The 25,078-nt window shown below is 62.1% G+C and overlaps 1 protein-coding gene across 1 annotated transcript; it reads left to right on the top strand.

Annotated features, from left to right (window-relative positions):
- Positions 1 to 1,311: 1,311 nt before the first annotated feature.
- On the top strand, positions 1,312 to 24,705 carry CPZ (carboxypeptidase Z; the record flags this gene model as incomplete). The annotated part of the gene is made up of 11 exons (XM_082838182.1): positions 1,312 to 1,399; positions 6,398 to 6,430; positions 7,344 to 7,718; positions 10,127 to 10,342; positions 13,485 to 13,681; positions 14,211 to 14,372; positions 14,780 to 14,938; positions 18,684 to 18,819; positions 20,394 to 20,533; positions 23,606 to 23,705; positions 24,356 to 24,705. 11 exons carry the CDS (start codon positions 1,312 to 1,314, stop codon positions 24,703 to 24,705), a joined length of 1,956 nt encoding a protein of 651 aa, XP_082694308.1.
- Positions 24,706 to 25,078: the final 373 nt, after the last annotated feature.

The raw sequence follows: 25,078 nt of genomic DNA, 5'->3' as shown, positions 1-25,078 counted from the left end.
CTTAGGGCTGGGTGACATCTGGCTCCAGGGTCCGGCCTCCTTGCCAGCCAGGACAGTTGGTGAAGGAGGCCCATATAGGAACCGGGCTCCAAAGATGGTCTGGGCCAGTGGCCCAGCTGGGGAGGGACCTGCCCCAGGGGACGATGCTGGGCTGAGGACCTCCGTGTCTGGCCCGCACTGTTCCCAGTACTCAGGGCACGAGCACAGCAACGTACATGCTGGCTGGACCACAGCTGTGGGGCTGTGAGAAGTGGCTGGCAGGCAGATGTGTGCACATCTGGACAGCAGAGTGAGCACCTGTCCAGCTCCTTGGGGGGGCGGGGGGAGGGTTTCAAAGGCGCTGGCCGAACGCCCAAGCAGTCCTGACCCTGGGAGGAGAGAGGGGCTCTAGGAACCACCTTTTTCTCCCCTTGGGGCTGAGGTCCTGGGCCTCCCTCCTCCCAGGCCCCTCAGGCCTCCTGCCGGGATGGGTCCTGGTGATGCAGGCAGGAGCATGGGGGAGGGGAGGGGAGTGGGAAGGGGCTCTCTCGCACCCCCAGGTGTAGACATGTCGCCCTGGAGTTAGAGTGTCTGCGCTGGGCTCTCTGCCCGCCTCTGAGTTGCTTTTGCCCTGTCAGCTGCTGGGGGCGGGTGGGGGGGATGGAGGAGACACCCCCGTGAGCCTTTACGCCACCACCTGGACCTCTGTTGGCTCCTTTAATGGGCTGAGTGGAGGGACTGCCACGTTTCACTGAGGACCCCTGGTGCCAGACTCCCTGGCAGGTCCTGCTGGGAGCAAACCAGGAGGGGGCTCCTCCCCAGGGTGCCGGCTCAGAGGTGGGGGGTCACCCAAGGCGACCGAGGAGCTGCCTGCCCTTCCTGGTACCTGACCCCCGCCCCCAGACCCTTCAGGGGCATCCACAGCCTGTGACGGTGAGGGGAGGTGGGGACACTCCATCACTCCTCTCCTGGGACCCAGGCCCAGAGCTGGGGATGATTTGGCCTGGCTCCCCGCCAGTTGGGTCCAGCACGGACCAGTCTTGCCCACAGACCCCAGGAATCAGGGTTCGTAGGCAGGATCAGCAGAGGATCTGGAGGTCAGCGGGGAGGCAGAAACCGAGCCCCAGTGGGGGCACCCACCGCTCGGGGCGGAGCATCGGCCCGGAAGCAGGCTGCGCGCTCCTTGGTCCCTCCCGCCGCATCGCTCTGCGCGGCTCCTGGCGCCGCCGTGCTGTAATCCGACTCCGCACTCGTGGGGGGCGGGAGCCCGCGCGGCGCTGCGCCCCGGCCCGAGTGCCACATCACTGCCCGCCACCCTGCCCGCCACCCACCATGCGGCCCCCGCCGCCGCCGCTGCTCTTCGCGATGCTGGTCCTCGCCGCCGCCCGGCCCTGGTGCGAGCCCACCCCGGACGCCGCGGGTAAGGCCGTACGGCCCGCGCCCTGGGGTGGAACTCGGCGCCCCGGAACCGGGAACTATCCCCCGCGTGACCCATGGTCCCCAAGTGGGCACCCTGTGACCTTGGACCTCGGGGTCTGCGCAGGAGGGGGCAGCCGGCTGTCTGAGCGCATCCAGGCTGGGACCCCCGGGCGGAACGCACAGGCAGCTTGTGGGCAGCGGAGGTACCCGGTGCTCTGGCCGGGGCTTCTTCTCGGTCTGGGCACAGCGGGTAGGGCGCCCTGCAGGTGGGGCCCGAGGGAGCGGATGCCAGAAGTTTGCAGGAGGAGAGGTCGTCCGAGGTCCCCGGTCCTTCCAGGAGGGGGGCGGCCTCTGGGCAGGGCACACTCTTGACCCCTCCCTCCCATCTCTGCGGCCTGGACAACAGCGTCTCCGGAAGTGGGCGCAGAGGGCCGGGGAGGAGGGGGTAGGATTCTGGGGCAGGGGGAGGGGGAGAGTGTCGGGAGCCAGGGACCCTCCCGGGGCTCTGCGCCTGGGAGTGTGGGGTGCCGGGCTGAGGCGGGGGCCAGCTGGGGGCCCGGGCTCCGGTCCTGACCACACCTCCCGTTCTGGAGTGGGCCTCGCTTTCCCTTTACGTTTAAAGGTGAGGGTGTATCTAGTCCGCTGCCCTCAGGGTTCTTAGCAGCAGCAGACATCTGTGCCCCTGGAGGGCGGGGGTCCCCTGGGGCACAGGGGTCTGGGCGTGTCAGATTCGGAATCTCTCGAGCGCTGGAGGTTTGTGGATACCTGAGAACTTGCGAGCACCAGCCCACTGGGTGTGCCAGGAGCAAAATGCCTCTCAAATGTGCCAACGGCCATCTTTTCCCTTTCTTCTCCCTCAGCCCAAATTGAATTTTCTCTCCTCCTCTACCCCGCTTCACCTTTTCCTCCCCCACTTGCTACAGAAAGACCCGGGCCAGGCGGAGTGTGTATGGGTGTGTGTGTGTGTGTTCACACGCACGCCTGCACATCTGTGCACGGGATGCAGATGGAACTTGCGTGGTGTCATGGATGGACCCTCCCCTGAGGGTCCTCTCCTGAGGCCCCAGGAAATGTCTAGAATTATAGGCTGGTCAGGGATTACAGTCCCCTCTTCCAGGAAGCTCTCCCTGACCTCCCCTTTTTCCAGGGAGAAATGCAGCCCCCTCCTCTGGGCCCAGGTTGCCCCTTCCTCACCTGGAGGGATGAGCAGGGTGGATCTCTGTCCTCCACTCCGTGGTGGCATCAGTGACTGTTTCTAGAATAATTCCTTCCTCTGGTTGGATCTTCTCCTTACAGATGAGCATGTGTGGTCCGTGGAAACCCAGTGCCTTTTCCAGACCGCACGCTGACGTGGGCAGGGCCAGGCAGCCTGAGTCCAGGCTTTTATGTCCAGGACTAGATCCACGTCCTCACCATCCCAGGGCTCAGAGCGGGCCCAGACGCTTCCCCCCACCTGTCCCTTGCCTCCCTCAGGTCTTTGTCTGGAGCCTGGGGTTTGAGGCAACTTTCATGCTCCTAGGGGCCAGGCAGGTCTGGGTTCAAATCCCGAGTCCTCTACACTGCTGTGTGGTCTTGGGCAGATGGCCCGACCTCTCTTACCTCATTCTATTATCGTTCCTCGTCTCGAAGACCTTCAGCCCCAGGTCAACGTTGCTCCCTTCGTTGAAGACATGCTGACACCTTGTGGTCAAGAGGTGTAACGGTCACGTGTGGACTGCTCAAAAGCAGCCTTGGGACCAGCGCTGCCCGACAGAACGATGCCAACTACATACATCACTTCACATTTCCCAGAAGCCACACGAGCGAGATAATAAGAAACAGGCGAAATTAACTTTAATAACAAATTTGATTTAACCCAATATATCTGAAACATTGTTTCAGTGTTTTGTCATCAATGTAAAAATTAAGAATGAACTGTTTTACATTCTTTTTTAAGTGCTAGTGGCTACCGTCCTGCATGGTGTGTCCTCTCTCGACACCACCTCCAGCCCGAGCTCCCCAAAGGCACCCCCTGGGGCTTGCTTATCGTTATGGGTTGAATTGTGTCCCCCAAAGATATGTTGAAGTCCTAGCCCCCCTTCCCCCTTCCTGTGACTGTGACTTTCTTGGGAAACAGGGTCTTTGCAGGTATGGTCACATTAGGAGGAGGTTACACTGCTTTAGGGTGGGTCCTGAATCCAATGACTGGTGTCCTTAGAAGAAGGAGGAAATTTGGACACAGACACACCAGGAAGGACGTGTGGTGACAGAGACAGAGAGCAGGGTGATGTGGCCACAGCCAGGGTTGCTGGGGGTGGAAGCTGGAGGAGGCAGGAGGACTCTCCCCGGACCCTGTGGAGGGTGTGGCCTGCCAGCAGCTTGATCTCAGGCTTTTGGCCTCCAGAACCGGGAGAGGAACAATGTTTGTTGTTCCAATTTGTGGTTCTTTGTTACGGCAGCCGCAGGAAATGAGTCCACCCATCTCTCTGTCTTGCTTCTGGTGCCCACCCTGGAAGTGTTGGTGACCAAGTCAGCAGATGCCACGCCCTTGTCCTCCCACTGGGCATCGCTGTCTGTCAGGAGGGTCACAACGGGCCGTCCCTCCTTCTCCCCGTGCGACCCCGAGCCACTGTGTGTTGGGCCCTTACTGGGCCCAGGCCCTGGCCTCAGCACCACCTCATCGGACCCTCCAACAACAGTGGGCACTCTTATTATCATCCCCACTTTACAGATGAGAAGACTGAGGCACAGAGAGGAGCTTGATTCCCGAACTTCAGTTTTCTCACCTGTGACTCAGGGAGGCTCAAAGCCACGTGAAAACGGGAGGATCCGCTTGTCAAATCCGTGTGGCGTCCGATGGCTTTGAAGGAGCAGGCGTGGGCGTCACTGTGCTCCGGCCTCCCCGCCACGCGTTTGCCTGAGGCCAGCACAGGCCCCGGGGCCGGCGGGGGCTCTGCCCCCTGAGCGCCGGCCGAGAATCTGAGCAGATCTTCAGGTTCGCCCCCCTCGGCTCTGGGCTGGGCGCACAGCAGGCGCAGCCTCGGCGTGGTGGGTGCAGGCATGAGGAGGGGTGGGGGCCTTGGCCGGAGCCATCCGCCTAGGGAGGCCTCGGGCTCCTGAGCTGACTGAGTCGTGGCGTCCGTGTGGGTCCGAGCTCGCACGGGCTGCGAGGGCGGGTCGGCTGAGCTGAGCGTGAGTTCTGAGTGTGAGCCCTGGGCACGGATGCTCCCGGGGGTCCTGCTCCGATCGCGTCCTTTCATCTGTTCTCCCGACATCAGCGCAGACAAGCAGATGACAGCACAGCATTCCAAGCTGCCCTGGGCCGGTTTCTGGTTCTTTCTTTATTTCCCTTATGTTTTGATTCATCCTCACGCCTCCTCATTCCGCAGAGGGCAGTGGGCACAGGTCTGGAGACACTTCAGACCATAAAGGCGTGGAGTCGGGCGGGGGCGTGGAAATTCCCAGGCTGCAGGCTGAGAGCAGGTGCCTCACACTGCCTGGTCCTCACTCACCGCCAGCCTCCTCCCAGCGGGCATTGCGGGGTAGCCGAGGGCACGGGTGGTGGGCACGCGGCAGCCCTCTCTGTTGCGTTAAGGGTGGCAGTTCCACTGCCTGGATACTTTAGGAAAATTATTCTCTTGCCCGTTTCTTTGCCAAGTGGTACCAGCCAGTTAGGACAGCTGAGTCCTTGGCTCACCAGGTGGTGAGAGGGCACCCTGAACGTCTCCATCCCATGAGAGCTTCGAGAGCCGGCCCGAGGGGTCAGGGACTGTGGCCGCCTAGTCCACGGTGGGGGAACCGTGTGCAGAGGTCCTCACGGGGGGCTGCCGGGCCCCCACTGCGTCCCCGCCGCTGGGGACTGACGTGCTCAGGCAGGTTTCCACGACCCCCAGATCTTAAGGCGAATCCCTAGAAGCAACTCCCACCCTTGCTGTGGTCCAGGTCTAGTTCCCGATGAGGTTACGGGGTTAGAAACAGCCTTTCCCTCTGGTCCTAGCCTCCTTACGCTGCTCCTCCTGGGCTCCCCCTGCACCCACTTCCCACTTTCTGTTTGTTTGTTTATTTATTTATTTACTTACTTATTTGCCCCTGGTCTTAGTTGCGGCAGCCGGGCTCCTTAGTTGTGGCATGTGAACTCTTAGTTGCGGCATGCGTGTGGGATCTAGTTCCCTGATCAGGGATTGAACCCGGGTCCTCTGCATTGGGAGCGTCAACCACTGCGCCACCCGGAAGTGCCCTCCCCACCACCAGCACTGTCTTGTTTCCTGCCCTCCGCCTCCCGGGACCCCTGCACCAGCTGAGCTTGAAATCTGATTTCCGTCTCTTGGAGCTGTTTTTTCCTCTTAGCTCTCACAGAGCACTTGGGACCTGCCTCTGATGGGGAACCTGGCAGGTAGTGTTGGTTGAGGTTGGTCTCACTGACCTTCCCAGGGGTCTCACTGTTGGGTCCATGTGTCTGGGCCTCGGGGAGGACCCTTGAAACCCACAGTTCCAAGGACAGTTCATGCGTTGGTCCTCTTCTCAGGAAACAGGAGACAGCGCGCTGCAGCGTGTTCTGGAGGGGAGAGGGCCGCTGCCTGCCTGAGTCTCGGGGGAACTTGGAATAGCGTGGGGTGAGAGGCACTGGGGGGGTGCAGCCCCGGGTACAGCCTCTGAGGGCTGCTTGTTAAATATTTGGGAATCTGGTGAGAACTCGTTGAGCTGCAGGAAGCTGAAATTGGCCACAGCGGAAGTATCCTCACCACGGCGATCGGCCACCACTCTGAGCCAGGGCTCTTTCGTCCTGGCTGTCTTCTGTTAGGGGAGTCGTGTGACCTCTTCGAGACTCAGTCTCCCCTCCTGTGAAATACGGGAGGACGGCCATGTGGACATCAGAGGGTGGCTGTGAAGGGGAGGGTGGGCAGGGGGCCGGCGGCCTGGCCAGTCCCAATGAGAAGCAGCAGCGCCTTTGTGCACATGTGGGGGACGACTGATGGGCAGGGGTCCGCTCCCCTGACAGCACCGCCCTTTCTCTCCCCAGGTGGATGCCCCAGGGCAGCAGCTGCGGACAGCGGTACGGTACACGGACTTCCTGGTTTTGTTTTGTAGCAGTGACGCAGGTCCTTCACACCATCAAAGCGTTTTAGGGGGTGGAACCCACCGTTCTAAAGTGGTGATGAATAAGGTGGCCCATTGATTAAATCCAGACCCACTTTAAACAGCCAGAAGTCAGACAGAACGAGACAAGGAGGCCCTTCCCTCTGTGCAGCTGGGCTCCCGAGCCTGACTCTGCCCCGGCCTCCTGCAGGGGGTCCTCCCATTCCCCTCCCCCCCTTCCCCCCCGCCCCCCCGCCAAGGCGGGATCTAAGAGGGCCGGGTTCCGACTGTGAGGTGTGCACACACCCGCTGCATTGGCTGTTCATCCTGTGCGTTCCCAGTCCTGCGCCCGGCACCTGCTGAGTCCAGGGCTGGGACAAGCCCCTTCCCTCCCTGGCCCTGAGTTCCTCCTTTGTAAAACGAGGAAGGGAATACTGATCTCGGGATGATTTGGGAGACGGCGTGGCTCTGACCTATCACAGGTGCTCAGAAGCACACGTTTCCTCAATGCCCCTCCTGCCAGACTTAGGCATCGGGTGTATTCTAAGTGGAGGGACTAGATTTTTTTTAAAGTAGGAAAATCTTTTCCCCATATGGAAGTCAGTGGCATGCCCTACCGTGGCAGACCCTCGGCCAGGGTGGCTTTCCTGCACCCCTTTGGCACACGTGGAGGCTGGGACCCAGAGAAGCCTGCCCTGCTCTCTCACCAGTGAGCGCTGGGAGCCTTCTCTGGTCCTCCCACAGGCCCCGGCCTCTCCCTCCCACGCTGCAGGTGCCCATCCCCCAGGCCCTGGCCCTGAGCGGGGTCAGCTTGGGCAGAGCAGGCCCTTAGTAGGCATCTGGGTGGGCCATCGTGGGAGGGAGTGACGTGGTGACCCCGCCTCCCCCAGCTACGTGCGTGGACCTGCAGCTCCAGACCTGCAGCGATGCCTCCTACAACCAGACGACCTTCCCCACGCTGCTGGAGCATCGGTCCCGGGTGGCGGTGGAGTCCAGCTCCGAGTACATCCTGCTGAGCGTCCTGCACCACCTCCTGGAGGGCCAGTGCAACCCGGACCTGCGTCTGCTGGGCTGTGCCGTGCTGGTCCCACGGTGCGAGGGCGGCCGGGCGCGCAGGCCCTGCCGGCACGTCTGCGAGGCGCTACGGGACGCCTGCCAGCCCGCCTTCGACGCCATTGACATGGCGTGGCCCTACTTCCTTGACTGCAGCCGCTACTTCGCGGGCCAGGAGGAGGGCTGCTACAACCCCCTGGAGAAGCTGCGAGGTGGGCCCTGGAGTCCCGTGGTGGTGAGCAGCTGGGGGGCGGGCGGGTGGATAGGACGCACGTCGGGTGGGAAGTGCCTGGGCCAGGGCGCCGACAAGGAGGCCCTGGATGCAGGAGCGCGGCTGGGAGGGTGGAGATGTGTGAGTCCTCGACGGCACCCCTCCCCCGCTGTCAGAGAACAGAGGGCACTGTTCTGAGGAGGGCCTGTCCCCCCGTGAGGCCTGCCCGGCAAAGCCTGGCGATGCCTGTGGTCAGTCCTAAAAGACCACACGTAGAATACTGGCTGGGAGTGGCAGCTAGACTCCTCAAAGTGGGGTCTGTGGAGCCCCAGGGGAGAGGGGAAGAGGGGCTGCAGAGATGGGCTTTGGTTTCTTGTGTGGACAAACCAGTGGAGGTAGAATGGGCAGCCCTGGGTCGTGGTGATGGAATGGGCAGCCCTAGGTGGTGGTGAGCCCCTCGTCTTGGGGGGTGTGCAAGGAGCTCCTGGGGCCCCGCTTGGTAGAGATGCTGGAGGAGGGGGGGTGTGCAGGCCAAGTGCCTCTGCAGGCCTCCCTACCCCCTGGCTGGGCTTCCAGACTGGGTGAGAAGGGATAGCTCCAGTGCACAGTGGAACCCACAGCAGCCCCACTAGTAGAAGCCTCTGTGCCACCCGCCACCCCAGTCAGCAGCCACTGGTCACACGTGGCTCCCGAGTGTGACTAAGGATCTAAATTTTGATTTGGTTCGATTTTAATGAATTTGAGCTTATAGCCACACGTGGCCAGTGTGTGACACGGGGCGGTGCAGAGTGACGTCGGCTTCTGGCTTCTCACGTGCGCGTGTCATGGAGCTCGCAGGGAGGTTCACGTGATCTGGGGCCAAGTGCTATACACGTACCGTCTCATGGAGACCCCACAGCGACCCTGAATATTGGTGTAACCATTAAACAGATGGCAAAGTGGAGGCTGTGGGAAGGCCAGTGGCGGCAGGCGGCCGCTCCTGCCTGGTGGATGGTGGGAGCCAGGCCAGTCACGGATGGATGGATCCATCTGTCCGTTCAGCAAACAGCTCTTGGGCACCTGCTGTGTCCATGGCTCCTGGCTGGGACATTGAGGATGGCGGGGGGCGGGGCACAGAGGTGCCTTGGGCTGGCCTCCACTCGCTGGCTGTGCGGGGCTCAGGGCTGATCCTGGAGCTGAACGTGGGGCGCTGGGGGGTTCCGTCCACCTGCAGCTTCTGGGAGATGCGGTGGCCCGTGGGTGGCACCTTACAGGCAGACAGGAGCCCTCTGCACGTGAGGACGCAGGAAGCGTGGACAGCGGGGACAGCCGGGTGGGGGACGAGAAACAGAGGAAGGAAACCAGACATCTCCCTGGGGTTGAGCCTGCCCGCCCTGAGAGAGCCCGCAGAGTGGGCTGGAGAGAGTTTATTTTGGGCAATTTTGCCACCAAATTACCAGTTCCATCTGCTTGCTTCTCCCTCGGAAACGATTTTGAGGAGAAACAAAACCACAGGGCAAGTGAGACGCTTGGGAAAAGCATTCCCCATCAGTGCTTCCCCCCAGGACCAGCCTGCGGGGACCTGCATCTTCCTGCGCAGAGACCCCGGGGAAGGGGGTGGGCAGGGGCCCCTGGGGCCGGCCTTGGGGTGCCTGTGTGGGTGGGAGGGGACAGCCAGCTGGCCTGTGGATTGTGCTAAAAAGCATCCTTCCCTCGACCTGGAAGCCCAGGAATTTCTCCTAAGAAAACTTTAAAATTGGGGAAAAGGCTTTTCTCTCGCCCCCTCCCGCTCCCATCCCCCCCGCCTCCCCCCCGCATGCTCACTGTTGTGTGGGTAATAACAGCTAACGTCTGGCCTCAGGAGGGTAGTGGAATAGTGGGCAGTAAGGAGCCTTTCAGAGCCTTGCTGCCTCCCTGACAAGATGTTGAAACTGCTTCCACCGCGATGCTGAGTAAACAACAGTAAAGGACAGAACCCTGCCTCCCTCCGCCCAGTTATAGCTTGGCGCTCCCGGGACACCCAGTCAGGGGCGGCAGCTGAACGGAGCTTTTCCTTGGGTGGAGGATTCTGTCTGCGTGCCTCTTCCTCGGTGTTCTACTGTTCTGTCTTTCGTAAAATTTCCAAACTAACTACATATGATTGTTACTCATGGTAACGCTGGGAACTGTGATGCTGTACACGTCTGCTGGGGGCTGTTCTTAGCTGTTGATATGAAGCATTATAACGAGAACTTTCATTACCAGCAAACACGGACTGGCCGGGGAGCCATCCGAGGGGGACAGGGGGGTCCCGACCCCCAAGCTGCCTCGGTGCAGTGCGGGTCGGGGTGAGGGCGCCGGGAGAGGGCAGGGCCCCTTGTCGTCATCGTGGGGTGGGGAGGGGGGCGGGCAGGCCCCAGCTGACCCCCGGCACCCGCGTCCCTCCCCCAGGAGGCCTGGACGTCGTCGAGGAGGCGCTGCCCTCGGGCCTTCCGCCAACCTTCCTTCGTTTCACCCACCACTCCTACGCCCAGATGGTCCGCGTGCTGAAGCAGACGGCGGCCCGCTGCACCCACGTAGCCAAGACCTACAGCATCGGACGCAGCTTCGACGGCCGGGAGCTGCTGGTCATCGAGTTCTCGAGCCTGCCTGGCCAGCACGAGCTGAGTAAGCCACTGTCGCCGGCGGGGGCAGGGGTGAGAGGCCTGGGCCGGGAAAAGGCTCTGGCCTGCTTGGCCTTGGGGTGCACGAGCCAGACCCGGGATCCTGATCAAGGTCCCCGATGTCTGGGGGACAGGGCGTGGGCGTGGGCTTCGGGGTGTGCTTGGGGCACTGGGGTGCAAGTCCCGTCCCACCGGGCATGTGTGACCGCTGTCACAGCCACATCGCTGGGAGGAGCAGCGGGGGGGCGGCCACGGTCCTGGAGAAGTGGGCTATACAAGTCAGGGGGCGTGAGGTGAGGGTGTACAGTGGCTGCAGGCACGTCGGGCCTTGTGCGTCTGTAGTGCAAACTTAACTGTGCTTTGTCTGTACCTTTCGTTGTTTTTGCAACCTTGCCCTGGCACACCCGGACCCCAGGCAGGTATGTGGGGCTCTGGCTACCTTGACGTTTGCTACTTTAAGTTGCGCGCTCCACATTCAGAGAGTGACGTGAATACAGCAATTTTCCCATTTATTTAAAACCCACGTCCGTTTCAGCTCGAATCAGGCTTAGGTCCTGTTTGGAGACGGGGGAGCACGTGGAGAGCGCCACATCTTACTGTCCCTCAGAGCCATGTTCTTGCAGGGCTGAGGACGCGTCAGACTCCACCACAGTCCTGGGTCTTCTGCCATAACTGAGATGGGCCTGCAGTGCGGATACTGAAAAAACATGACTGTGAAACTGAATTTCAGGGCCAGGTCGAGGAAAGGCAGTGGGCCCTGGGGGCGGGGCTCAGCGGTCTGGCCCAAGAATCCAGATGTTCTAGCAAAGAATCAGCGCCCTGGCTGCAGCCTGTTTCCGGGGTGGCGGGGAGAAGATGATCACGAGTCCCCCCCCACCCCTCCAGGGCACTGAGAGCATCGGGCACAGGGGCCCCGTTCTGGCCTCTGCCGGGGAGTCGATGAGTGAGGGTCCCCGTCCTTCCTCGTCTGGTCTCTCAGCTTGTCTGTCCCTGTGACTGTGGAAGTCGGACAGGATTGGTCTAGAAACAGCCCCACTTGACCTTGGTCCTTACCCCTCGTCTTGGTTAAGTGGCTCTGGCCCCTTTGCTGGGCTGGCCACACTCAGCCAGTTTCCATCCTGGTGGCTTGGGCGGCATGGACGTCATGAGCCCTGAGCCCTGTCTCCCGTCAGGGGCCAGAGGTCATCTAGCCCCACTCCAGCCTCCAAGGCCCACCCTGTCTCCTACCCCTCCAGCCCTGGGCTGAAGACAGGACTCTGGCTTTCAGACTGATTGGCCTGAAGCTTTGGAACATATGGGCGAGGGGTGTCCCCTGTGAGAGGGTCAAGGGCGGTGGCTGGTGTGGAAAGCCTCAGGGTTGTTTATACCCTCGGAATGTGGGAGGGACATGGCCGCTTGTTCCCACAGCTGGTGGTCCTTGGGCTGTGCACAGCCAGGGAGGGAGATGCCATTTTCCATTTTCCAGGTGAGCAGTGTGAGGCTCAGAGACGAGAGGCGACTTGTCCTAGGTCACACAGTTAGTAAGACTGTCAGGCTCCTGGTCTACTCTTCCATCCATCCATCCATCCATCCATCCATCCATCCATCTATCCATCCATCCGTCCGTCCATCCATCCATCCATCCATCCATCTATCCATCCATCCATCCACCCACCCATCCATCCATCCACCCATCCATCCATCCATCCATCCATCCATCCACCCATCCATCCATCCATCCATCCACCCATCCATCCATCCACCCACCAATCCATCCATCCATCCATCCATCCATCCACCCATTCATCCATCCATCCATCCACCCATCCATCCACACAACCACCCATCCATCCATCCATCCATCCACCCACTCATCCATCCATCCATCCACCCATCCATCCACACATCCACCCATCCATCCATCCATTTATCCATCCATCCATCTATCCATCCATCCACCCACCCATCCTCCCATCCACCCACCCATCCTCCCATCCATCCATCCATCCATCCATCCACACATCCACCCATCCATCCAACCATCCATCCACCCACTCATCCATCCACCCATCCATCCACCCATCCATCCACCCATCCATCCATCCATCCACCCATCCATCCATCCATCCATCCATCCACCCATCCATCCATCCATCCATCCATCCATCCATCCATCCATCCACCCATCCATCCACCCATCCACCCATCCATCCATCCATTTATCCATCCATCCATCTATCCATCCATCCACCCACCCATCCATCCATCCATCCACCCATCCATCCACACATCCACCCATCCATCCACCCATCCATCCATCCATCCATCCATCCATCCACACATCCACCCATCCATCCATCCATTTATCCATCCATCCATCTATCCATCCATCCACCCACCCATCCTCCCATCCACCCACCCATCCTCCCATCCATCCATCCATCCATCCATCCACCCATCCACCCACCCACCCATCCATCCATCCATCCATCCATCCATCCACACATCCACCCATCCATCCATCCATCCATCCATCCATCCACCCATCCATCCATCCACCCACCCATCCTCCCATCCACCCACCCATCCTCCCATCCATCCATCCATCCATCCACCCATCCATCCACCCACCCATCCATCCATCCATCCATCCATCCATCCATCCACACATCCACCCATCCATCCATCCATCCATCCATCCACCCATCCATCCATCCACCCATCCACCCATCCATCCATCCACCCATCCAGCCACCCATCCACCCATCCATCCACCCATCCACCCATCCATCCATCCATCCATCCATCCATCCATCCGAGGGCCAGCTGCCTTTGCATCTAAGCACCAACGTATACCCTACTCTATTGCACAAACATGAAGAGTGGCCATGAATGAAATTCCCACAGACCAATGATAACTTATATTATTATTATTCAATATCTTTGATCCATCATGCTAATAGTTATGGCCATACATCACAGATGAGCTCAACAAAAGTGATGACCTTGATGAGACCTCATTAGTCACAGCGTCGCTTGTGCCAAAACGAGTAGGAATAGGTTCCAAAACAACTGGCCACCTTTGCCGTGTGGGCCCTCAAGTCTCTGGGGACCCTGGGGCTTGGAGATGATGCCACCAGGTCACTCTATCCCCCCCACTCCCGCAGTGGAGCCCGAGGTGAAACTCATCGGGAACATCCACGGCAATGAGGTGGCGGGCAGGGAGATGCTCATCTACCTGGCCCAGTACCTGTGCTCTGAGTACCTGCTGGGCAGCGACCGCATCCAGCGCCTGCTCAACACCACCCGCATCCACCTGCTGCCCTCCATGAACCCCGACGGCTACGAGGTGGCGGCCGCCGAGGTGAGCGCCGCCAGGCTGGCCCCGGGGCTGCTGCCTTCCACCCTCCCCTGCTCGCTCACCCCCTAGCGGTTGTGCAGGGTCTCTGTGCACAGGACTCCGTGGGCCTCAACATCTGCAAGGGGGTGAGGGAGGGCGGCAGACGCTGTGAGTTCTATGGTGGGTTCAAAGGCGACGCGCGCTGTGGAAACAGGATGACGGAGGTGGGAGGAGCCGGACCGTGTGCTGGCTGCAGGAGGCGCTCCGGGAGAAGGTGGCCCTGGGCAGGGCCTGCGGGAGGTGGAGCGGGCAGTGCAGCCCTGGAGAGGGGTATTCCAGGCGGAGAACAGCCAGTGCGGGGCCTGAGGTTGGAGGACCAGCCCAGAGGCTGGAGAGATGGCAGAGGAGGTCAAGGGCAGCTCCCAAGCTCATCACGTGAAGCCAGAGAGAAACCACAGCCCTGCCCGCGACTCTCAGCCCCGCCCTGCGCCTCCCTCCAGAAGGATCAGGGTGGGCGTGCTGACCCCTGGTCGGGGGCGACCTGTGTGTGCAGGGTGCCGGCTACAACGGGTGGACAAGTGGGAGGCAGAACGCGCAGAACCTGGACCTAAACCGCAACTTCCCCGACCTGACGTCCGAGTACTACCGCCTGGCCTCGGCCCGCAGCATGCGTGGTGGCCACATCGCCATCCCACAGCACTACTGGTGGGGTAAGGTAGGAGCCGCGCGCGCCCCTCTGATGCAGCCGGGGTCTCTGGTGTTCTGGGACCCTCGGGGGTCATCCTTCCCCAGGGCAGCAGAGCCTGGCGGTTAGCAGCCTTGGCCTCTGAGCCTCGGTTTCCTGCCTGAAAAATGGGGATGGTTCTCACTGGGCCGCCGGTGGGATTCGGGGAGCGTGTACCGAAAGCACCCGGAGTCTGGCAGGTGCTCAGGGGCGGTGCCCCGGAGGGCTGCCTGGAGGGGGTGGCATCCCCAGGAGGTGGGCAAGAGAGTTCCAGGCCAGAGGATGGGCACGTGCGAGTGCCCGGTGGGGCCTGAACGGAATCCTGAATCTTGGGCGTGGGGCTGGGTGGTCGGCGGGGACGTGCCCCGTCCTGAGGACGGCCTCGTCCGCCTGGGCAGGTGGCCCCTGAGACGAAGGCGATAATGAAGTGGATGAGGACCATCCCCTTCGTGCTCTCCGCCAGCCTCCACGGGGGCGACCTTGTGGTGTCCTATCCCTTCGACTTCTCCAAGCATCCCCAGGAGGAGAAGATGTTTTCTCCCACGCCTGACGAGAAGGTGAGAGGTTGGGCAGAAGTGCTGTGGAGGCAGGAGAGGCAGCAGTGTGGGTGGTGCCCTCGGGGCCCCGGAGTCCTTCCGGTTCTGAGCCAGTGAAGCCCATGGAGCTCTGAAACATTAGGAGCCTTCTAGGCCCACCTGCAAACCCCCTCCTCCAGGAAGCCTTCCAGCCAGCTGGAAGCAGCCCCTCCCTCCTCTCACTGCCCCCCTTCCATCAGTGTCTCATCTCGTCTGGGAGCTCCTGGGGTGGGGACCCTGGCCGAGTGCCCTCCCCCCAGGCCGCCCCGTGTTTTCTGTCCTCGGGAGGCTGGGGTTCCGGGCAACACCGGCAGAGGGCAGCACTGCATCGTGCACGGCGCCCGGCTGGCTGCTGGCACCTCCCTCCTTCTTGTGGGTCTGGCCAGTTTGTTAAGGGTCAGGTACCCTGGGACTTGAGGATGCGGTGGGATCAGAGTAGGAATTTTGGCCCCAGAGGTCATGTGGGCCCTGAGGAGACCCTTCAGACCCTGCTCAGACCAGCAGGGCATGAGACCTGTGATGATGGCCGGACCCCTCACCAACACCGTTCTTCCTTTCCCCAGGGGCACCCCCTGCCCTGACTGATAGTAGAGGCTGGTCTCCTGGGAAGGGCATGGGGGTGGAGGCCAGGCAGTGGGTGATCTTCGGTGGGTCACGGCCAAGTGCACTGGAGCTTAGCTGCCCCAACTGCCCTGATGCCCCCCCGCCCCCAGGCCAGCTCCTGCCCTCCCACCCCGTCAGGAGGCAGGAGACTTCCCTGCCCTTCCGGGAAGACAGAGTTTGATAGTCCTTCCTTGACCAGCCTGGGGAGGCTTGGGAGGGTCTGAGCTGCCCGCTTGGTCACTCAGCAGGCCCCCTGGTGGCCTGGACTCGGGGTGGAGAGCGAGGCCTGGCCTCTGCTGCCTTCTCGCACTTTCCACGGGTACTGGGGCAGGGCAGGGAGGGTGGGACTGGTCCTGGACAGACACGTGCCCGGAGCTGGCTCCCCTCGTGTTCTCCTCCTGTGGCCACCCAGAGGTCGACGCTGCCTCACCCTGTCCCTCCCTGTGTGTGGCCGGTCCCGTGGACTGGGCCCTGGGCCGAGGGTCCTAGCTTAGGGTGGGAGACGGAGCCGGAAACGGGAAAGGATGAGAAGGTGTGGCCTGGCCAGAACAAGGGGCTGCCCAGGAGGCTGGGGACGTGCAGGGATGGGGTGTGTGTGTGTGTGTGCTGGACCCTCAGCCGTAAGGTGCACTTTAAGGAGGGTGTCCTCAAGGGGCAGCTACCGCAATGGAGCCTGAAAGAGCAGGTGGCGACTCCGCCAGACCCCCAGGAGTGAGGGTTCAGGGCCTGTGAGCAGTGGGACTGGGGAGGCCCAGCAGGGACGGGCTGGGCCGGCCTCCTCCGGAGCTGGGGGCGCAGAGCCTTGTCTCCTGCGGCTGTTCCTGCACTCGTTCATTCTCGCTCCCACTCATTCATTCAGTCACTCGTTCACTCCCTCATTCATTCATTCATTCAGTCACTCCCTCACTGACTACAACCAGCACGTGCCTCGCACCTGGAGGGGTGCCAGGGTCTATGCTTGGAGCTCAGCCGGGGCCCCCTGGGGTGGCTGGGTGACCTCCGCTGTGCCTGGCCTCCGCCCGCTGTGCTGTCAGGGATCAGGGCCAATGCCTGGGGGAGGCCTGTGCCTCCAGGCAGGAGGAGCCCCTGGCCGCTGGACTCAGCATCTCTGGATCTCAGGGGCAGGTGCGTGAAGACGCCTCTGGGGGGAAGTTTGCCTCCAGGAGTCCCCGCGGAGTCAGAACCCTGAGAACTTCCCCGTCAGCCATCAATCATCGATCATCAATCGATACTCCTTCAGCCCTGCAGCCAGTGGTGGTCTCTGTGGAAACCAGGGTCCCAGGAGAGGCTTGGGGAGCAGGGGCACATGAGGAGGGCTTGGCCAGGGGGACCAGTTAACGCCCCCAAACTTCCACAGTGCCCGGTGGATGGGGGCCAGCGCCTCAGGGCAACGTCCAGGCCGGCCAGGGCTGCCTGTCTCGCCCCCCTCTGTCCCCCTCGCACCTGCCCTTTCTGCCCAAATCCTACTCCCCAGCTGAGTTCAAGCTCCGCCCTGCCGACCAAGCCCTCCCTGACACAACCCACCCGCAGTGGGAAGTAGCTGCCGTGTATCCGGGTCCCGGGCAGCCGGTCCTTCTCCGTGGCCCTGGCTGTGATCCTAGGCCCCTCGTCAGCCCATGTCTGCCCCTCCTAGCAGCCCACTGCACCCCACCTTGTTTCATCTGGGGGGGGGTCATTGTCTCTGTGTCCTTCCGCCACCGACCCACCACCCCGCCTGGACTCTGGGCGGAGATCCTACCCCCAGGTCGGGCGTGTTCCCAGCCGGGCCTGGGGCTCCAGCGCCCTGGGGTTGTAGGGACTGGTAGTGACTTCCCCTGCTCTCCTGAGGGGGCTGACTGACAGGTGACAGGAGGAGGCCCCAGGGCAGGATGGAGAGAGAGACCTTCGAGAGGGGCTGGCCCAACCTACGCCCACCAGCCTAGGTCCCGCCCTGCAGACAGGCGGTGGAGGCCTGGCCACAGTTCCAGAAACAGCCCCGTCACCCCCTGGACGCCTGGCTGAAGATGGTTGACCACAGCCCGCGGGTGACGGGCTGCTGGCAGGATGGCGGTCCCTGACTGCCCACCTCGGTGACTGAAGGACGTGCGTGGGCTTGTGTATTGGGCGCTTGGTTTGCGTCTGTGGGACCGAGTTGAAACCGCAGTCTTATCCCTGAGAAAGTGGACTCATCCTTCCCCAAACCCAAGGTCCCGGGGTCTGAGTTGCCAGGAGAGGCTCTCACTCTGGCCTGGAGCAGCCCCCCATTTCTGACCCCACCTGCCCACCTCCCCTTTTCTTAAAGAGGGGTGCCCAGCCCAGGACAGACCTCTCTCAGGGCCGCAGGGCCTGAACAGGCCCAGCACAGGTGGGCCCTCCTCCATCTGACCTCTACTTGGAGCCTCCGTCCTGGGTCAGACCCGTGTCCGGTCCTGGGACGTACAGGTGGCTGAGTCCAGCCTGGGGGAAGGACCTAGCGGCCCTGTGGGGTGGGGAGTGTAACGGGGGGAGCTCTGGGCTGGGGGAGGTTAGTGGGGGAGGGGCTCCGCACCACCCAGACGGGCCCTGCCCCCGAGGCTCCCCAACAGGGGGTGGCAGGCCCCGTGAGCTGCATCCCAACCGTGGTGGGCACTGCACGTGGTTATGGCAGCGGGCCAGTGGGTGCCCGCAGGGGCTGCTTGTCTCCTAGGGAAATGAAGTGACAGTTGTCATAGCCATTCGCTTGGGGGATGAAGTTAGTGAAAATGAGCCCCATGCCAGCCTCCCGCCTCTCCCGAGGCCTGCCCTCTGCACAGCGGCAGGAAACGCTTTATAAATTGCAAAGCCGACCTCCAGGTGCCCTGCCAGTGTCCCCACAGGGTGACCCCTTCTCGAGAGGAACCCCCCGCTCCCTAGCCAGGTGCGTAGGGGCTCCACGATGCGCCCACGTACCCACCACCGGCGCCCTGAGCTCTGGCCGTCCTGCCTCCGGGCCTCTGCACGTGCTGTGCCCTCTGCGTGGACCCTGGTCCCCCTCCCACCCGAGCTGCAGGTGCTCCCTGCGGTGGCCCTTCCTCACCCCACGGCCCCCAGCTCGGAGGGCGTCCTGCAGAGTGCCCACCTTCTGGTCTTGCCCTCGAGGGGACCTCTCTCTCCATCTCCTTTCCAGATGTTCAAGTTGCTGGCCAAAGCCTACGCCGACGTGCACCCCATGATGATGGACAAGTCGGAGAACAGGTGTGGGGGGAACTTCCTGAAAAGGGGCAGCATCATCAACGGGGCAGACTGGTACAGCTTCACGGGAGGTGCGCCCTGGACCGGCGGGGGCGGGGCTGGATGGGGCGGGGCGGGGCGGGCTGGTGCCTCCTCCCAACAGCTTCTCCTGGGAACAGGGAGAGCAGCAGGGATGCCTCACGTGTGGGGAGACTTACGCTCTGGGGTGGGAAGGTTAGGGCGTGGCTGACCTTAGTTCTCTCGCGGCCTTGGTGAAGTTCACGTGCGCCTGTCGTGGAAGGGCTAGACTGTGACTTCCCCATGGCCAGTTTTGTGGTTTATTTAGTGGTCACTTAACATCTCACGGTTCCACCCGTGACCAGTTCTTTTTTGCCTTTTGGGGTTTAGTAGGGCTGCCCGATGGAATATGGGATTCCCCAGTTAAATGTGAATTTCAGAGAAGTAAGGAAGAGTTTTTAGTTCTGTATAAATACTGTGCAAGTCCCAGAGATCGCACGGGATATACTTACGCTAAAATCATAACCGTTGTTTCTCTGAAGTGTGGGAGCAGGTGACACCCTGTGTCATGGGGACACTGGAGGCTGGGCCCGCGTGCTTCCAGGTGCTGCCTCCAGCCCCCCACGCCAGCACGACCCTTATTATTCATGTCACAAGAGTAGGACCCAGCTCGAGGGCCACAGCACGTGGTAGAGCTGGGACCCACCCTGCCTGTGCCCCCCCTTCTCCTGTGGAGGCGGAGACGGAGGCCCCTCAGCTCCCGTTCCACAGCCACTTTCACGCCCTGCTCAGCTCAGCACCCCTGCTGCCCACGATGGCACGTGTGGTCCTTCCCGGGGGTCAGAGAGGCTCCTCTCCCTCCCAGGATCCAGACGGACGGGCCCCCTGACCCTCGGGGGGTGGGCTCCGAGTCTCAGGCATGACCTGTTCCTGGGGTCTGCAGAGGCCCCACTGGGGGGCTGAGCCCGGGAGAGGCCAGCTGGGCTCCCCTCCCTCGGGACACGGACCCAGGGAGGGCATGGGGCCAGTGACCAGGGACAGAAGGGCCATCTGCAGGGGGGTGTGGCCTCTGTGGACGTGAACGTTAAGTCGGGAAGGTGGCCGCTGGGTACCGGGGTTCGGGGTAGGCTCTGAAGCTCTGGAGGCCGGGGCTCCTGCTGCCCCATCAGGGCCCAGGGCCGCCACAGAGCCCGGCTGCAGCTTCTGCTGGCGAAGGCCTCCCAGAGCAGATGGGGTGGAAGGCAGACACGGGGGGGCGGCCAGCCCACTTGCTCCGACGCCTCTGCCGTCTCCCTGGCTGGCCATCGGCTTCGCTGGGCCAGGCTCACCCGGAGATGAAGGTAGCAGGACCTTCTTCCCTGGGCTGTGCTCGGGACCGTCCAGGTAAAGGGACGTTATCACGTATGGCCCCACGTGCCCAGCTTCTCTGCTGGAAGTAGGCTTGCTTCCTCCCCCCAGGGGCCGCAGGGATGCTGCGTGAGCCCGCGGGCATGGGCGCCAGACCACTTGGTCCACAGTGCAGCTGCCCACTCCCTGGACCTGGGGTGGGAGCTGTGACGTTCCCGGGCCTCAGTCTGCTCATCTGCCGGCTGCCCGGCCCAGGGCCCTGCAGGGGCCGGCGTTGAGAGCCACCCACTCTGTGCTGCAGGCATGTCCGACTTCAACTACCTGCACAGTAACTGCTTTGAGATCACGGTGGAGCTGGGCTGCGTGAAGTTCCCCCCCGAGGAGGCCCTCTATACCATCTGGCAGCACAATAAGGAGCCGCTCCTGAACTTCGTGGAGATGGTGAGCCCTGGGCAGCCCCCGGGGCCTGGCGTGGGGAGGGCCAGACCCAGGCCGTGCGTAGGGGCTCAGCGCCCGTGCTGCCGCACAATCACACCGCACTTGTTTTTTCGTTAACCACCTGTGTTCACGAGTGAGGATTCACCGGCCACCCTGGGGCGGCTGGGGACACCACGGGGCATGCAACAGGGCCCCCAGCGCAGGAAGGGTCCCAACAAGGGGAGTGCAGGGTCCAGGGCAGCCCAGGAGAGGCGCCTGACCCAGCCTCAGAGGCCACGGGGTCTTCCCGGAGGAGACGGCACCTGGGCTGCATCTTGAAGAAGGAGGGAGATCAGGTGACAGGACAGGGACCCCTCTGGCAGGGGGGACAGCACATGTTAGAATTCAGTGGGACGTTTAGGCCTGCAGGGGCGCCGTGGCCAGAGGAATGGGGCAGGCCCTGGTCGAGGGCGGGCCCAGAGGTGATGGCTAGGCAGCAGGGTGTCTGTGCGGTCCAGGCAGGGCCTTGTGCGATCTGCCCCTGGGACTCAGAGGGGAGGTCACAGGCTGCTGGGGCAGCAGTGAGGCGTCCGGACTGAGGGGTAACCCCCCCACCAGTTATGGGGCTGAGGTCACCCAGAGGTGGGCAGGCTGTGAGCGGGCGCCTCGGAGAACGTGTCTACAATCACCCATCGCTGGACCCCGAGAGCCAGGTCTCCCAGCGGCCTGGTGGCTGCGTGGGGACCGCATGCCGCAGGTCCCACTGCCTCTCCCAGCCCTGCCCCCCACCTCAGTCTCCCCAGCACGGCCTGCCACCAGGGCTCTGAATAGGATAACGCTCATGAAAGGGACACAGGAACTCCAACTGGAGCGACGGTGCTTTTGTATTACAGTAGAAGGCTCTATATTTTGCTTACCCCTGAGCCTTTTTAAGAATCATAAAGATGGCATGTTGCCGTAGCGCCCCGGTAAGAAGCAGGTCCTGAGAGGAAAACAGGATTGCCCGAGGGAGACAACGAAGGGCTGTGAGCGCACAGAGCTTTCCGTTGGTTGTCCACGTGTCGTCGAATCCTGACACCAGTCCTGGCCGGGGGATGGGGCTGCCCCACTTTTTAGGTGGAGGAACAGGGGTGCTGGGGGAAGGATCGTGCTGGTCCGGAGTCGCTGGGTTCCCATCCTGGCTCACAGAGGCTGTGATACAGCCAGAGGAGGAGACAGAGGGTCAGAGAGTGACCGGGCGGGTCCAGTGTCACCAGCCGCTGCGCAGAGCTCGAACTCAGATGGGCCTGCCCCCAACGCCAGTTCTGTTGTCGAGCCCCCTGCTTTCTGGAAAGATCAGGAACCTTCCTCCAGGCAGGAAGGAAGCCGAGCCTCCGGACCAGCAGCTGCAGCAAGAGGAAGGAAGCAAGGCCGCGGGTGACAACTGGGCGTTGTTCGCACTGTTCCTTCTCTGCGGCTGTGCCGGCGACCTCGCTGCGGGGCCTGGGCATCATCGATGATGGCTCGAGGCCAGGCCTCCTGGCTCGTTTCGTTTTACGGCTGTCTGGTGAAAATGAGTTTTAAGCAGTCTTAAATGGAGCTGGGATTGCTCTGTGGATATTGTATGTGAAGGCTCGGGGTATAAAGATTTAATAGCAAGCGCGATACCGTGGAAGGCCGGGCAGCACATGGCCGGGCGTGGCCGGCCTCCCAGGATGGCCCCCAGGACAGCTGCCCGGGCCTCCTGATAAGGATCCGTCTGTCGTGTCCACTGAGGCCTTTTGCACAGTGATCCTGACCAGGCCTGGGCGGGGGGCGGGGGGAGGGGGGCGTCTACATCCCCCTGGACAGGAGGGGAGGGGCAGGCACGCCATCTCTCCTCCTCTGCCTGAGAGCTCCGCGTCCCTGGTTCTGCGTGAAGGTGACTCCTCAGCCCGAGAACGAGGTCGGATCAAAATCTCGCTGGTGCGTGCTGGGATTACATGAGGCCCTACTGTGTGCTGGCCTCTGTTCTCAGGCCGCGGGGGAGGGGAAAGGGCAGATGACATCGCAGTGAGGTCAGGGCTGGGAGAGTGGAAATCAAGACCGTGGGACCCCAGAAGAGGCCCCTGATGTGGCCAGTCACGGAGGGCTTCCTTGAGGAAGAGGAGTGTGAACTGTGTCTCTAAGGGGGAGAGGAATAGGCCAGGTGAGGGAGCTGGTCAGGTGCTCTGAGCAAAGGAAGGGCCGGGATGCAGGCTGGGGGTCCGGGGGCAGCCTCCGGGGATAGGGCAGCGCCCATGCGCTGTCTCCCCTCCCCCCAGGGCGTCCCGGCCGCCTTTGATGTGAGCTTCAACCTCTGGTTGTTTGCGGCCTGACAGAGCAAAGGGTGTTCAGCGTGTTTGTTGCTGATTGTTTCAGGAGAACTGTGCGTGGGCTCAGGGCTCCAGGAGGTGATTTCTTTGGAAAGTGCGGCTTCCTAGTCTTACTGTGATGTGTGCAGGAGCTGCAGGGCGTGTGCTCGGGAATGGCTGTGCTTAGGACCCACCAGGAGGGTGGGCCGTCCTGCCTCCGGCTCGGCCGCTGCGGCTCACGTGTATTAATTCTTATTTCCTGAGGTGGGCACGGTGACCCTGTGTTACAGATGGGGAGAGTGGCCCGAGATGCCAGGTAGCTTTCCAAGGTCAAGGAGCGGGTTGGTGCCCGGCCAGGACTGACACCAGGGTCCAAACCCTCGGGCCCGTGTCCTCCCGCTGCCCCATGCTGCCTTGGGGCCTCGGCTCAGAGAGAAGCTGCCACACCAGCTCTGCCTGGGAAGGCAGGGGGCTCAGCGCTCATGGCCCAGGAGATGATGTCAGCCAGACTCCCGAGCTGGACTGTGGGCCGTTCACAAACCCAGGACGGGGTTGATTGCCGCAGGGGGACCCCAGAGGTGGGCTCACTGGTCACCCTCGCTTCACAGATGAGGAGACCAAGGCCCAGAGGGGGTGTGGCTTACTCAAGATGGCGAGGCGAGTGGTGCAGAGCTGGGATTAGCCAGGCCGTTTCCCCGGAGACGGGTGGGGACTGGCTGGGAGGGCTGCCGGGCCGCTCAGCAGGGTACGTGCCGTACCCATGCCCTGTCCTTGGTCTCCTCAGGTGCACCGGGGCATCAAAGGCGTGGTGATGGACAAATTTGGCAAGCCGGTCAAAAACGCCCGGATCTTAGTCAAGGGCATCCGTCATGACATCACCACCGGTGAGCACTTCCCGGGGCCACGTGGTGCCGGCACCTGCAGTGCTCAGAGCATGCCCGCCGCTCCCTCCGTCCTGCGCCGGCCTGGGGGCGTGAGGGTGGGGAGCCCTGGGGTCTGCGTCCACCACGAGCTGTGTCTCCCGCAGCATTGGGCCCAGCGGGGGGTTAGGGGTTGTGCTCACATCCTGGCTGCCAGTGACCATCGATGCGGATTCCATGTTCCTCAAGAAGTGACTGCTGGGCAAACCTTCTCAAAGACTACAGGAGGGACCCCGCCGGTTCCTATCCTAGAGCTTACATCCCACTGATAAGCTGGGGTGCCCATGTGGGCTCCAGGTGCCCTCAGGGATTTCACAGCTGATTTGAAAAATACCGTACATTGTGATGGGAGTTCCTTGTGGAAACAGTCCAGAGGAGGGAGGGATTGCTAACTGTGTGGGGGGATGGAATGGTCTGTGAAGGCTTCAGAGAGGAGGTGCTGCCTAAGCAGGGTTTTGAGGGATGAATAGGAGTTTGACAGAGGGAGCATGTGGGAAGGACATTCCAGGCCAATGCAGAGGTAGACCTTTGGGGTCTGCTGCCCCCCATTACCCATCATCAAAAAGCTATGTGAGCCCAGGTCTGAGAGTCCTTTTCATTCCATCTGCCCACAGCCCCAGATGGTGACTACTGGAGACTGCTGCCCCCAGGGTCCCACATCGTCATCGCTCAAGCCCCGGGCTACTCCAAGGTCATCAAGAAGGTCATCATCCCTGCCCGGATGAAGAGGGCCGGCCGTGTGGACTTCATTCTCCAGCCGCTGAGGATCAGACCCAGAACGTTCCTTCTCGGGCCACGGAGAAGTGGGCCCGGAGGTGCCGGCCCACACAGGGAGCCCGGGGAGTCCAGCCAGGAGCCGCTGGGGGCCCGGAGACAGCCCGCGGCCGGTGGCAGCAAGCCCTGGTGGTGGTCCTACTTCACGTCGCTTGGCCCGCACCAGCCTCGCTGGCTGCTCAAGTACTAGGCCCCCCGCCCCCCACGCGCTCTCTTGCTCTTGATTCCATCCTCCAAAGACATCCCACAGAGCCGTGTTTGTTTTATTAAAGTGACGAGACGCTCTGTGTGTGAGGCCCTGCAGGGGAAGACACGGTCCCTGGAGGAGAGAGGGTCGCTTGGGCAAGGGCTCCTCTGTCCCACAGGCAGCCGGTAGCGGGGTTGCCCTTCACACCCCTCTGTGTGTGGCCCATTCCCAGAAGGTGAGGTCTTAAATCCAGAGGGGCCTCTGCTTTGCAGACTGGAAACCGAGGCTCAGTGGGGGCCGTGACACCCCAAGGTCACACATGGACAGGGTGGTGCCGGGCTGGGAGCCGAGACTCTGGGTCCTACAGCTGAAGGTT

Source organism: Leucopleurus acutus (assembly GCF_964270905.1).
Source record: "Leucopleurus acutus genome assembly, chromosome: 4".
Taxonomy (NCBI): Eukaryota; Metazoa; Chordata; class Mammalia; order Artiodactyla; family Delphinidae; genus Leucopleurus; species Leucopleurus acutus.
This window is presented reverse-complemented; position numbering and strand designations above follow the sequence as displayed.